The sequence below is a fragment of the Oncorhynchus keta genome, chromosome 21, assembly GCF_023373465.1.
Source record: "Oncorhynchus keta strain PuntledgeMale-10-30-2019 chromosome 21, Oket_V2, whole genome shotgun sequence".
In the NCBI taxonomy this organism is placed as follows: domain Eukaryota; kingdom Metazoa; phylum Chordata; class Actinopteri; order Salmoniformes; family Salmonidae; genus Oncorhynchus; species Oncorhynchus keta.
Genome location: NC_068441.1, coordinates 44,383,986 through 44,399,160, shown reverse-complemented (window position 1 = coordinate 44,399,160; position 15,175 = coordinate 44,383,986). Strand labels below are relative to the sequence as shown.

At 43.1% G+C, this 15,175-nt stretch overlaps 1 protein-coding gene across 4 annotated transcripts in view; it reads left to right on the top strand.

Annotated features, from left to right (window-relative positions):
* Positions 1 to 15,175, top strand: part of LOC118400604 (N-terminal EF-hand calcium-binding protein 1-like) — an 83,614-nt gene that overhangs the window by 22,620 nt on the left and 45,819 nt on the right. For 3 of the 4 annotated variants that reach the window (XM_052473998.1, XM_052473997.1, XM_035797605.2), the window contains 3 exons: positions 4,024 to 4,132; positions 9,311 to 9,336; positions 13,771 to 13,868. In XM_052473998.1, coding sequence (XP_052329958.1) covers positions 4,024 to 4,132; positions 9,311 to 9,336; positions 13,771 to 13,868 — 233 coding nt within the window. Of the gene's footprint in view, positions 1 to 4,023; positions 4,133 to 9,310; positions 9,337 to 9,361; positions 13,463 to 13,770; positions 13,869 to 15,175 lie in introns of those variants that run through there. The other variant, XM_052473999.1, reaches the window with a different exon arrangement.

Here is a 15,175-nt window from a genome sequence, read left to right as displayed (position 1 = left end):
AGACATCAAATCTGGTGGCTTGACAGCGAAACTTGGGAGGTCTCCAATCCCCTCATCGAAATGAAAGAAGGTCAGAGTCAGATGATGAAGGCACATGTACAGTGGGACAAAAAAGTATTTAGTCAGCCACCAATTGAGCAAGTTATCCCACTTAAAAAGATGAGAGAGGCCTGTAATTTTCATCATTTGTACACTTCAACTATGACAGACAAAATGAGAAAAAAAATCCAGAAAATCACATTTTAGGATTTTTTATGAATTTATTTGCAAATTATGGTGGAAAAAAGGTATTTGGTCAATAACGAAAGTTTATCTCAATACCTTGTTACATACCCTTTGTTGGCAATGACAGAGGTCAAACGTTTTCTGTAAATCTTCACAAGGTTTTCACACACTGTTGCTGGTATTTTGGCCCATTCCTCCATGCAGATCTCCTCTAGAGCAGTGATGTTTTGGGGCTGTTGCTGGGCAACACGGACTTTCAACTCCCTCCAAAGATTTTCTATGGGTTTGAGATCTGGAGACTGGCTAAGCCACTCCAGGACATTGAAATGCTTCTTACGAAGCCACTCCTTCGTTGCCCGGGCGGTGGGTTTGGGATCATTGTCATGCTGAAAGACCCAGCCATGTTTCATATTCAATGCCCTTGCTGATGGAAGGAGGTTTTCACTCAAAATCTCACGATACATGGCCCCATTCATTCTTTCCTTTACACGGATAAGTCGTCCTGGTCCCTTTGCAGAAAAACAGCCCCAAAGCATGATGTTTCCACCCCCATGCTTCACAGTAGGTATGGTGTTCTTTGGATGCAACAATATTTTGGTTTCATCTGACCATATGACATTCTCCCAATCTTCTTCTGGATCATCCAAATGCTCTCTAGCAAACTTCAGACGGGCCTGGACATGTACTGGCTTAAGCAGGGGGACACGTCTGGCACTGCAGGATTTGAGTCCCTGGCGGCGTGGTGTGTTACTGATGGTAGGCTTTGTTACTTTGGTCCCAGCTCTCTGCAGGTCATTCACTAGGTCCCCCCGTGTGGTTCTGTGATTTTTGCTCACCGTTCTTGTGATCATTTTGACCACATGGGGTGAGATCTTGCGTGGAGCCCCAGATCGAGGGAGATTATCAGTGGTCTTGTATGTCTTCCATTTCCTAATAATTGCTCCCACAGTTGATTTCTTCAAACCAAGCTGCTTACCTATTGCAGATTCAGTCTTCCCAGCCTGGTGCAGGTCTACAATTTTGTTTCTGGTGTCCTTTGTCAGCTCTTTGGTCTTGGCCATAGTGGAGTTTGGAGTGTGACTGTTTGAGGTTGTGGACAGGTGTCTTTTATACTGATAACAAGTTCAAACAGGTGCCATTAATACAGGTAACGAGTGGAGGACAGAGGCGCCTCTTAAAGAAGAAGTTACAGGTCTGTGAGAGCCAGAAATCTTGCTTGATTGTAGGTGACCAAATACTTGTTTTCCACCATAATTTGCAAATAAATTCATTAAAAATCCTACAATGTGATTTTCTGGATCTTTCTTTCTTTCTTTCTTTGTCTGTCATAGTTGAAGTGTACCTATGATGAAAATTATAGGCCTCTCATCTTTTTAAGTGGGATAACTTGCACAATTGGTGGCTGACTAAATACCTTTTTGCCCCACTGTATATTATCTACAACAACATGTACGAGAACAAGCTCTCCTAGAACAACATCTCATAGAACAACATCTCATAGAACAACATCTCATAGAACAACATCTCATAGAACAACATCTCATAGAACAACATCTCCTGGAACAACATCTCCTGGAACAACATCTACTTGAACAACATCTACTTGAACATTGTGTACTGGAACAACATGTACTGGAACAACATCTCCTAGAACCACATCTCCTAGAACAATATCTACTTGAGCAACATGTACTGGAACAACATGTACTGGAACAACATGTACTAGAAGATCATGCACTGGAACAACATCTCCTAGAACAACATCTACTTGAACAACATGTACTGGAACAACATGTACTAGAAGATCATGCACTGGAACAACATCTACTAGAACATCACGTACTAGAACAACATGTACTGGAACATCACGTACTAGAACATCACGCACTAGAACAACATGTACTGGAACAACATCTCATGGAACAACATCTACTAGAACAACATCTATAAGAACAACATGTACTTGAACAACATGTACTAGAACAACATCTCCTAGAACCACATGTACTGCAACAACATTTACTAGAACAACATCTACTAGAACATCATGTACTGGAACAACATCTACTGGAACAACATCTACTAGAACAACATGTACTGGAACAACATGTACTAGAACAACATCTCCTAGAACCACATGTACTGCAACAACATCTACTAGAACATCATGTACTGGAACTGGAACAACATCTACTGGAACAACATCTCCTAGAACAACATGTACTGCAACAACATTTACTAGAACAACATCCACTAGAACATCATGTACTGGAATTGGAACAACATGTACTGGAACAACATATACTGGAACAACACTTACTGGAACAACATATACTGGAACAACGATTACTGGAACAACGTACTAGATTAAGTGCGTTTCCTATTATTTTATCCTGTTTTTGAAAAAAATAACTATAAAAAAGTGCAGACAGACAGCCTCCCATTGTTTTCTAGATCAAGCATCACAATGTTGTACCATATTTCCTGCATATCTACTTCGTATTATAACCCCTAGCCTGTTCTTCTTACTGCTGATCTGCACAAAGCCACTGACAGAATCAGATAGGACCGCTTTGAACAAAGAACCTTTTCATTATGTAAAAATGTCCCTCTTCCTATTACCACAACGAAGTTGTAAGCAATGTCTTAGGATCTGTTTGATGTAGCTTGTATAAGTGTATTAGCTGTTTGGTTGGGTCGTCGTTAGCTATTTCAGGTGAAAGGAGGTCGCGGTAAAGGCCTTGCATCATCCTCCCAGCCAGCGCATTACAAATTCAGAACAGCCATGATGAGGTCTGAGACGGATCCTAGCCAAACAGATGGTCCTCAAATTTGCCCTTGAAATGAGGCGAATCAACTGTCTGGAACTTCTGGCATATTGAATTATATTCATTGTTACCTTGTCGTGTGCAATTTGGCCAGATTGGCCTGATTATTTGGGCAGTTTGCTGGAAAGCAGCTCTGACAGTTCTTTTTGATTGTTTGGATCATAGACATAGAATGATTCTGACTTCTATGGTTTGGGTATGGTTTGCCCTTTCAAATCTGAGTCCCAAATGGCACCTTATTCCCTATATAGCGCACTACTTTTGACCAGAGCTTTATAGGCCCTGGTCAAAAGTAGTGCACTATTTAGGGAACCGGGTGCCATTTGGGACATAGCAAAAGTGTTATAAATCTGCTGATGACTTCCTTCTGTCCTTCAGCACGCCAGGTCTGGCTAACCGGCTGCTGGCTCCAACGTTTGTGTGTCTAGTTCTCCTGCCAAGCGTCAGATTGACACCAGGAATATGTTTGTCACAAATCAGACAACTAAGGGCACTAAGGCAACTAAGGGCACTGAGCTCTTCCTGTGCCTTATGCTAGTGCTTAGTACAAAATGTAACAAACATCAACAACTGCCACTTGTGGTTGTATTCAGCAAAGTCATCGAATGCATCCCAAATGGCACCCTATTCTCTCAATAGTGCACTACTTTTGACCAGTGCCCATATGACTGGGTACCATTTGGTACAAAGCATTTGAAGCTATGATGTAGGCCAGTTCTATTTCTTCCAGACCTGGGTTCAAATAGTATTTGTTTTATATCAAATACTTTAAGCTGCTCTTGATTGAGCTTGCATGTATGCAACCAATGGGAACCCAAACCATCTGGCTCTCATGGCAGGTCCATATTTATTAAACAGTCAAGTATTTGAAAGACCGCAAATACTATTTAAACCCTGGTTTGATTTCCTTTTGGCCATGTGTCTCAGTCAAGGATGCACAGTAAACTGTGGTCTTGTGTTGTCTTTTCAGATGACGGAAAACTGTCGTTTGATGAGTTCAATGCTTATTTTGCCGATGGGATTCTCACCACTGAGGAGTTGCAGGAGCTCTTCTACTCCATAGATGGACGGCAGAATAAGTATGTTCCCTCTCTGCAACATGCATGGTTTGTAACATGGTTTGTAACATGGTTTGTAACATGGTTTGTGACATTGATTAGATTAAAGGAACACATAGCACAGGCACATTTACAATTCCTGAACATGCAGACTCCTTGTATGCTCGACCAAGTGTTTTGCAGAACTAAGCAACAACAGAGTAGATGGTGGATAATCAGAATCAGTACGATTTTGTGTAATTTACCATGCATAGACCATATCAGAATTTTTTATGCTGTGTTATACTTCCCACGATAAAAGAAAACCCTCACTTGGTAATGACAACATGTAAAAGACTGTTGAGCATCAGTGTAATATAGCAACAACAACAGAGACCGTTTTTTAAAGAAAACTGAACCATGAATTACGTATTCTCCTGGCCTACAGAGTACTTTTAGGGTGAGGAACCACCTAATATCAAGTTATAAATCCTGAACTTCCCCTTTAAAAGCCTTTCTCTCCTGAATTGGCAAAAGTTTAACGTTCCATTGTTTAAGCCTGTTGACTTGATTGCCTTTGGCAGAATGGAAATGTAGATTCATTGAGCACTTTACGACTTGCTCCCCCAACGTGAACAATTTCACATTATAACATTTAAAGTCCAAGCAAGCCCTTGTTATGGAGATTAGCTTGTCCTTCAATGTCCCTGCAGCTTAGCTGAACATAGAGAAACACACACAGAGCACTCCTCTCAAACGCTGCGGGCCAGGATTCTCCCAGACTTCTCTCAAAGTAATGAATACTTCTGAACATTCTGTTCAATTTTGGGATTATGTTAATGCTTATGTTAATGAACACACAGCTGGAATGCCAAGGACATCTTCCTGCCACAGTGAAGATCAGTGTTACTCTTCTAGTGAAAACACATTAGCAGCTACAAGCTAATTCCCTTGAAGTGACAAAGGGCATCGCAGCTTTCAAAAGGGCGGATTTTAGCATCAACAATGATAAATTACAGCGGAAGGTAATAGGTGCAATGCAGGTTGCACATTCCAATTACACAAGTCATTAACCAGGATTACTTTTGCTCTTAATTTGGTAGTCCAAGACGAGCCAATAAAAGGCTAGCAAATGCCAGCAGGGAAGATGCTTTTATAGGTGCATATATTAGGCTAATATTAATGACAGCATGTTAAGTGGTTGTCTTTTAGGCGATTGTTTCTGCCCAGCAATTCATTTCAGCCTAGAGAATTCTGACTTGAAAAGTTCAAATATTGTTCAACAATGTTGGCTCCAATTAACATGGAAATTGCATTTCCAGAGAGGAGTTCAAATCAAATGTATTTATATAGCCCTTCATACATCAGCTGATATCTCAAAGTGCTGTACAGAAACTCAGCCTAAAACCCCAAACAGCAAGCAATGCGGCTAGGAAAAACTCCCTAGAAAGGCCAAAACCAAGGAAGAAACCTAGAGAGGAACCAGGCTATGAGGGGTGGCCAGTCCTCTTCTGACTGTGACGGGTGGAGATTATAACAGAACATGGCCAAGATGTTCAAATGTTCATAAATTACCAGCACGGTCAAATAATAATAATCACATTAGTTGTCGAGGGTGCAGCAAGTCAGCACCTCAGGAGTAAATGTCAGTTGGCTTTTCATAGCCGATCATTAAGAGTATCTCTACCACTCTTGCTGTCTCTAGAGAGTTGAAAACAGCATGTCTGGGACAGGTAGCACGTCCGGTGAACAGGTCAAGATTCCATAGCGGCAGGCAGAACAGTTGAAACTGGAGCAGCAGCACGGCCAGGTGGACTGGGGACAGCAAGGAGTCCTCATGCTAGGTAGTCCTGAGGCATGGTCCTAAGGTTCAGGTCCTCCGAGAGAGAGAAAGAAAGAGAGAATTAGAGAGAGCATCCTTACATTCACACAGGACACCGGATAAGACAGGAGAAGTACTCCAGATATAACAAACTGACCCTAGCCCCCCGACACATAAACTACTGCAGCATAAATACTGGAGGCTGAGACAAGAGGGAGACACTGTGGCCCCATCTGATGATACCCCCGGACAGGGACAAACAGGAAGGATATAACCCCACCCACTTTGCCGAAACACAGCCCCCACACTACTAGAGGGGTATCTTCAACCACCAACTTACCATCCTGAGACAATGCCGAGTATAGCCCACAAAGATCTCCGCCACGGCACAACCCAAGGGGGGAGCGCCAACCCAGACAGGAAGATCACATCAGTGACTCAACCCACTAAAGTGACGCACCCTTCCTAGGGACGGCATGAAAGAGCACCAGTAAGCCAGTGACTCAGCCCCTGTAATAGGGTTAGAGGCAGAGAATCCCAGTGGAAAGAGGGGAACCGGCCAGGCAGAGACAGCAAGGGCGGTTCGTTACTCCAGAGCCTTTCCGTTCACCTTCATACTCCTGGGCCAGACTACACTCAATCGTAGGACCTACTGAAGAGTCTGCGTCTCTCACATGGGTAGGCAGACCATTCCATAAAAATGGAGCTCTATAGGAGAAAGCCATTTACATTACATTTAAGTCATTTAGCAGACGCTCTTATCCAGAGCGACTTACAAATTGGTGCATTCACCTTATGACATCCAGTGGAACAGCCACTTTACAATAGTGCATCTAAATCTTTTAGGGGGGTGAGAAGGATTACTTATCCTATCCTAGGTATTCCTTAAAGAGGTGGGGTTTCAGGTGTCTCCGGAAGGTGGTGATTGACTCCGCTGTCCTGGCGTCGTGAGGGAGTTTGTTCCACCATTGGGGGGCCAGAGCAGCGAACAGTTTTGACTGGGCTGAGCGGGAACTGTACTTCCTCAGTGGTAGGGAGGCAAGCAGGCCAGAGGTGGATGAACGCAGTGCCCTTGTTTGGGTGTAGGGCCTGATCAGAGCCTGGAGGTACTGAGGTGCCGTTCCCCTCACAGCTCCGTAGGCAAGCACCATGGTCTTGTAGCGGATGCGAGCTTCAACTGGAAGCCAGTGGAGAGAGAGGAGGAGCGGGGTGACGTGAGAGAACTTGGGAAGGTTGAACACCAGACGGGCTGCGGCGTTCTGGATGAGTTGTAGGGGTTTAATGGCACAGGCAGGGAGCCCAGCCAACAGCGAGTTGCAGTAATCCAGACGGGAGATGACAAGTGCCTGGATTAGGACCTGCGCCGCTTCCTGTGTGAGGCAGGGTCGTACTCTGCGGATGTTGTAGAGCATGAACCTACAGGAACGGGCCACCGCCTTGATGTTAGTTGAGAACGACAGGGTGTTGTCCAGGATCACGCCAAGGTTCTTAGCGCTCTGGAGGAGGACACAATGGAGTTGTCAACCGTGATGGCGAGATCATGGAACGGGCAGTCCTTCCCCGGGAGGAAGAGCAGCTCCGTCTTGCCCAGGTTCAGCTTGAGGTGGTGATCCGTCATCCACACTGATATGTGAGCCCTGCCTCCAGCTGTTTGCTTAGAAATTCTAGGGGCAATAGCGTCTTGTGACCGTAGCGTACGTGTAGGTATGTACGGCAGGACCAAATCAGAGAGATAGGTAGGAGCAAGACCATGTAATGCTTTGTAGGTTAGCAGTAAAACCTTGAAATCAGCCCTTAACCGGAAGCCAGTGTAGGGAGGCTAGCACTGGAGTAATATGATCACATTTTTGGGTTCTAGTCAGGATTCTAGCAGCCGTATTTAGTACTAACTGAAGTTTATTTAGTGTCTTATCCGGGTAGCCGGAAAGTAGACCATTGCAGTAGTCTAACCTAGAAGTAACAAAAGCGTGGATTAATTTTTCTGCATCATTTTTGGACAGAAAGTTTCTGATTTTTGCAATGTTACGTAGATGGAAAAAAGCTGTCCTTGAAACATGTTCATCAAAATGTTCGTCAAAAGAGAGATCAGGGTCCAGAGTAACGCCGAGGTCCTTCACAGTTTTATTTGAGACGACTGTACAACCATTAAGATTAATTATCAGATTCAACAGAATCTGATAACTTCTTGGGACCTAGAACTTCTTGGGACCTATAATTTCTTGGGACCTATAATGTTTCTTGGGACCTAGAACAAGCATCTTTGTTTTGTCTGAGTTTAAAAGTAGAAAGTTTGCAGCCATCCACTTCCTTATGTCTGAAATACAGACTTCTCTCGAGGGCAATTTTGGGGCTTCACCATGTTTCATTGAAATGTACAGCTGTGTGTCATCCGCATAGCAGTGAAAGTTAACATTGTTTTCGAATGACATCCCCAAGAGGTAAAATATATAGTGAAAACAATAGTGGTCCTAAAACGGAACCTTGATGAACATTTGTCAGAGGACAAACCATTCACAGAGACAAACTGATATCTTTCCAACAGATAAGCTCTAAACCAGGCCGTGTAGACCAATTTGGGTTTCCAATCTCTCCAAAAGAATGTGCTGATCGATGGTGACAAAAGCAGCACTAAGGTCTAGGAGCACTAAGGCCTAGGAGCACGAGGACAGATGTAGAGCCTCGGTCTGATGCCATTAAAAGGTCATCTCCCACCTTCACAAGTGCAGTCTCAGTCCAATGATGGGGTCTAAAACCAGACTGAAGTATTTTGTATACATTGTTTGTCTTCAGGAAGGCAGTGAGTTGCTGCTAACAGCCTTTTCTAAATATTTTGAGAGGAATGGAAGATTCGATATAGGCCGATAGTTTTTTATATTTTCTGGGTCAAGGTTTGGCTTTTTCAAGAGAGGCTTTATTACTGCCACTTTTAGTGAGTTTGGTACACATCCGGTGGATAGAGAGATATTTATTATGTTCATCATAGGAGGGCCAAGCACAGGAAGTAGCTCTTTCAGTAGTTTAGTTGGAATAGGGTCCAGTATGCAGCTTGAAGGATTAGAGGCCATGATTATTTTCATCATTGTGTCAAGAGATATAGTACTAATAGATATAGTTCACATTTCTTTAATCAAAGCCTGTAGGCTTCAATCAGACACTATGAGTTAAAAAGTGTGAGGTGAATTAATCGTACTCCTAGGATGAACAAGGATTCTGTTTTTCCAAGATGATTAGGAAGAAAGCATTGTAATTGGCACATTTTATCTAACTTTTATTGAGCTTATTAATTCCTGAAAGTTTTACAGTACATGGGGTTTATGGCACCCGACGTGCTTCCATGACTTAAATGATTCAATTAACTCTCTTTCTTTCCCCTCTTTTTCTTTTCTGCTACATTGTAGCAACCTAGACACCGACAAGCTTTCAGGTGAGTGTTGGGGCTACTGTTTGTGTTAATGTGGCCTATCCTTTCTTCACATTAACCCTGCAATCTCTCCAATGTACTTCCAGTTAAGCATTGGTCTTACCTGTGGAGCTTTTGTGCTCAACCATGTTATGTCAGTATCTTATTGTTGTGATAGGCTGTCAAACATTAGCATAATCTTCCTCATTATTGTCATCACATCACCATTCCCATCTTCAACATCTGCATCATCGCCGATCATCATCTGTTATTATCAGTCTGGGTATAAACTGTAACCTGACAGACATCTAGATCTCCAGCGTATGGAGGTGAGTGGCAGATGGTCTGGAAACCCAAGGAATAGTACAAAGACATGTAAACACTCACTTCCGAGAATAAATCTGCTGCATCATTTATTGAATGGCAAAAGCGTCAGTCGTGCAGCAGCTTGACGTCAGGGGGAAGTTAACTATCTCTCATCACTGTAAGTGCCTTCGCTGCGCCATCTTGGAGTTAGTCCAATGGACATCGGTCAATGTCTGCTTCATAGGTGAAGGAAATCCAGGACACTCTTTGATTTGGTGAAAGTTAAAATGTCCTGATTCATTTGACATTACCATGGTCAAGTATGACTACAGTTGGCATTACCATGGTCAAGTATGAGTACAGTTGACATTACCATGGTCACGTATGACTACAGTTGACATTACCATGGTCACGTATGACTACAGTTGACATTATCATGGTCAAGGGTGACTACAGTTGACATTATCATGGTCAAGGGTGACTACAGTTGACATTACCATTGTCAAGTGTGGCTACAGTTGACATTACCATGGTCAAGTGTGACTACAGTTGACATTACCATGGGCAAGTGTGACTACAGTTGACATTACCATGGGCAAGTGTGACTACAGTTGACATTACCATGGTCACGTATGACTACAGTTGACATTATCATGGTCAAGGGTGACTACAGTTGACATTATCATGGTCAAGGGTGACTACAGTTGACATTACCATTGTCAAGTGTGGCTACAGTTGATATGATCATGGGCAAGTGTGACTACAGTTGACATGATCATGGGCAAGTGTGACTACAGTTGACATTACCATGGGCAAGTGTGACTACAGTTGACATTACCATGGGCAAGTGTGACTACAGTTGGCATTACCATTGTCAAGTGTGACTACAGTTGGCATTACCATTGTCAAGTGTGACTACAGTTGGCATTACCATTGTCAAGTGTGACTACAGTTATATATATATATATATATATATATATATATATGTATTGACATTACCATTGTCAAGTGTGACTACAGTTGACATTACCATTGTCAAGTGTGACTACAGTTGACATTATCATGGGCAAGTGTGACTACAGTTGACATGATCATGGGCAAGTGTGACTACAGTTGCCATGATCATGGGCAAGTGTGACTACAGTTGACATGATCATGGGCAAGTGTGACTACAGTTGACATGATCATGGGCAAGTGTGACTACAGTTGACATGATCATGGGCAAGTGTGACTACAGTTGACATTACCATGGGCAAGTGTGACTACAGTTGACATTACCATGGGCAAGTGTGACTACAGTTGGCATTACCATTGTCAAGTGTGACTACATTTGGCACACTGACACACTTCATGAAGCGTTTTGGCTTACAGGTCGACTTTGGGCAAAAATGCAAAAAATAAACTGCATGACTGATCAGTGCACCATAATACCAGGTCATTTAATGCTTTAAAGGAATTATATGAATACGATATTTGGCTACAGAAGTTCCATTTCTGACCAACCTCTACAGCTTCTGTCCAAAATCAAATCAGGTGAAAGGACGTCAACACATATTTTTATTTAACTAGGCAAGTCGGTTGAGAACAAATTCTTATTTACAATGATGACCTCCTCCGACCAAACCCGACCAAACCCGGACGACACTGGGCCATTTGTGCGCCGCCCTATGGGACTCCCAATAAAGACCGGATGTGATACAGGGTCTGTAGTGATGCCTCTAGCACTGAGATGCAGTGCTTTAGACCCACTGCACCACCTGGGAGCCCAATGTTTTAATGTCATATACACAAGTACAGTGAAATGTCTTTCTTGCAAATTCAAATCCCAACAATGCAATAATCAATAACAATGTATTACTGGAAAAGAAACACGAGAAATGTGAAGATGTATTAAGAACACAATAACTAAGTAAGCATACTATATACAGGGTCAGTTCCAATACTATATTAACAATGTGCAGGGATACTGAAGTGATGGAGGTAGATATGTATTGAATAAGGGGACTAGGCATCAGGATATAAGAAACGCATACGCTGAGCTTGTATGTGAGTGGGTGTTTGTAGTCAGTATAAATGTATGTGTATGTTATGTGTGAGTGGGTAAATGATGGAATATGAGTGTGTAAGGGACCTGTGAGTGTGTATAGAGACAAAAATGAAAATGAGGATACAAGATTGACTCAGGTAGTCCGTGTAGCTATTTTGTTAGCTCTTTATCAGTGTTATTGCTTGGGGATGGAAGCTGTTCAAGAGCCTGTTGGTGCCAGACTTGATGCACCGGTATCGCTTGCCGTGCGGAAGCAGAGGGAATAGTCTGATTTGAGTGGTTGTCTAATGATTTTCCGGGCCTTCCTACCACACCACCTGATATAGTTGTCCTGGTCCTGTCCCCACCACACTCTCTAGCGCCATGCGATCAAAGACTGTGCTATCGCCACACTAGGCAGTGATGCAGCCAGTCGATATGCTCTCAATGGTGCAGCTGTAGAACCCTTTAAAGATTTGAGGGCCCATGACAAACTTTTTAAACCTTCTGAGGGGGAAGAGGTCTTCTTCACGACTGTGTGCGTATTTAGACCATTTGAAGTCTTTAGTGTTTTGGACACCGAGGAACTTGAAGCGGTCTACCTGCTCCACTGCAGCCCCGTACACAATCAGCTCTTTGGTCTTGCTGACGTTGAGGGAGAGGTTGAAGCACACGCCCCTGTGGAGCCCCTGTGTTGAGGGCATTTTATCTACCCTCACCACCCGAGGGCGGCCCGTCAGGAAGTCCAGGATCCAGTTGCAGAGGGAGGTGTTCAGACCGAGACTTGGTGATGAGCTTTGAAGGGAAAATGGTGTTGAACGCTGAGCTGTAGTCCATGAACAGCACTCTCACATAGGTATTCCTCTTATCTAGGTAGGTGAGGGCAGTGTGGATAGCAATTGAGATTGCGTCATCTATGGATCTGTTGGGACGGTACGGAAATTGGAGTGGATCTAGGGTGTCTGGGATGATGGAGTTAATGTGTGCCATAACCAGCATCTCAAAGCACTTCATGATTACAGATGTGAGTGCTACAGGGCAATAGTCATTGTGGCATGAAGCCTTGAGAGTTCTTGGGAACAGGAATGATGATGGTCATCTTAAACATGTAGGGGATTACAGACTGGGACAAGGAGAGGTTGTTCTGCAGCTGTTCTGCATATCCTCTGAGAACGGCCCCGCGGCCTTGCTTGGGTTGACCTGATTTAAAGATCCTTTTCATCTCGGCCTCGAAGAGCGAGATGACCAAATAATCTGGGTCGGTGACGGCACTCACACCCAGCATGCTGTTGTTGTCAATGCATAAAATGCATTGACTTTGTCTGGTAGAGCGGCAAAGTTGGGTCTTCCTTTTTGTAATCCGTAATGGACTGTAGCCCCTGCCACTTGAGGCAGGCGTTGGAGACTGTGTAATATGATACCACTTTATTCCTATATTGTCCTTTTGCTCGTTTGATGACTCTGCAGAGTTGTAGCGGGACTTCTTGTGCTTATTCCTGTCCTTGGCCATAGCCTCAGGGTTGTCTACGAAAGCTCTGTATGTGGTATTCCTGTCCTTGGCCATATCCCCAGGGTTGTCTACGATGGCTCTGTATGTGGTAGTCCTGTCCTTTAATTTATCTCCAACCTCAGTGTTAATCCAGGGCTTTTGATTGGGAAGCAGTGAACCCTCACGGCTGGGACAACGTCGTCGATACGGGCTAGCTAAAGTGGCTAGCTTTGCTAATGAACTGACTACGCCGGCAGTGGCGCCCATGACCACACATTGACGAACCACCAATGGCACACCACATTTCTGTTTGAAAATGCAGATGAGGGGTGAGCTTGGACAGTTTTTCGTGACCAAAGTCGACCTTTAATTACTTTCCGACTTTATAAGTGGTTATAACAGTTTATCCAATCAATGTCTACTCTTGTGTTTCAGAATGTACCATTCTATTTGGTTCTTTGATCAGTCAATACATTTTTCAGAGACAGATCAAAGAGCAAAGATGTCATTATCAGGGAAAGCTCTTGCAATATCATGCACATTAGATATCCAACTGAATTTTTATGTTTATACCTTACTGTACAGTATAAGAAACTGGTGAGTCTATGTTAAATAAACAAATGTTTGCTTATTTCAGATTACTTTGCTCAACACTTGGGGGAGTATATGAATGTCCTCTCTGCTCTGGAAACCCTAAACGTCGCCATCTTGAAGGCCATGGACAAAACTAAAGAGGTAAGCCTTTGTGTGAACTATTTTGAGACATCATACCCATCCATGCTCAAGGGTTACTGTCAAATAGATGAGTGAATTCAAAAATACTAAAAATCACTGATGTAACAGGATTGCATAGGTGAAAGCAAGAGTTCACAGCTTGGTGACTGTGGGCCACAGAATATACTCTATACCTACAGTGCTTAGTGAAAGTCTACCCCGTATCTTTTCAAGTACTGTGGTGGCAGCATCACGTTATCGGTATGCTTGTCACCGGCAGGTACTGGGGACTTTGTCAGGTTCAAAATACATATGAAAGGAGCATAGCCCAGATAAAAAAAGTGAGAGAGAATCCTACCTCAGTCTTCTGAATACCTGACGATGGGATAGTTTTATATTTTTCAGAGGGACAATACACACATTGTAATGCCAAAGACACAGCAGAATGGATTTCCAAGAGGTGTTGAGTGTTCCTGAATAGTCTCAGACCCGACTTAAATCTGTGTGAAAATCAGTGACAAGGTTTGAATATTGCTGTCCATCAATGATTCCCAAGCAAATGTACTAATCTTGATCAATTTGACAAAAACAATTTGACAAAAACAATGGATATATGTTCCCCTAAGATTTGTGCAAATTTGGTAGAATCTTATTCAAAATTATTGACAGCTGTAATGGCTTCCAAAGGTGCCACCACCAAGTATTAACTCTTGGGTGTGAAGACATACTCAATTAAGATATATATTTTTATTTTTCATAAATGTTCTATAATTTGGCTTTTACTTTGGAAGTGTGCAGTAGCTTGTGTAGATCAATTTAAAAAATGAATTTAATAAAAATGAAATAAATTAAATTTGAAGGCAGCAAAATATGAAAACTGTGCAAAGGGTGTGTAGACTTTCACTAGGCACTGTATGTTTTATATTATGAACTGTAAATGCTACACAGTCCATTGAATGGGAGCTATAGAATATATTATATAGGGTATAGATAAGGCCTGCTGAATGTACCTTATGTAGAAGTGCAGAAGTTTGCATCCTGTAGCTCCAACTCCAAAAAGTTCTGGGACACTGTGAAGTCCATGGAGAACAAGAGCACCTCCTCCCAGCTGCCTACTGCACTGAGGCTAGGGAACACGGTCACCACCGACAAATCCATGATTATCGAAAACTTCAACAAGCATTTCTCAACAGCTGGCCATGCCTTCCGCCTGGCTACTCCTACCTCGGCCAACAGCTCCGGCCCCCCCGCAGCTCCTCGCCCAAGCCTCTCCAGGTTCTCCTTTACCCAAATCCAGATAACAGATGTTCTGAAAGAGCTGCAAAACC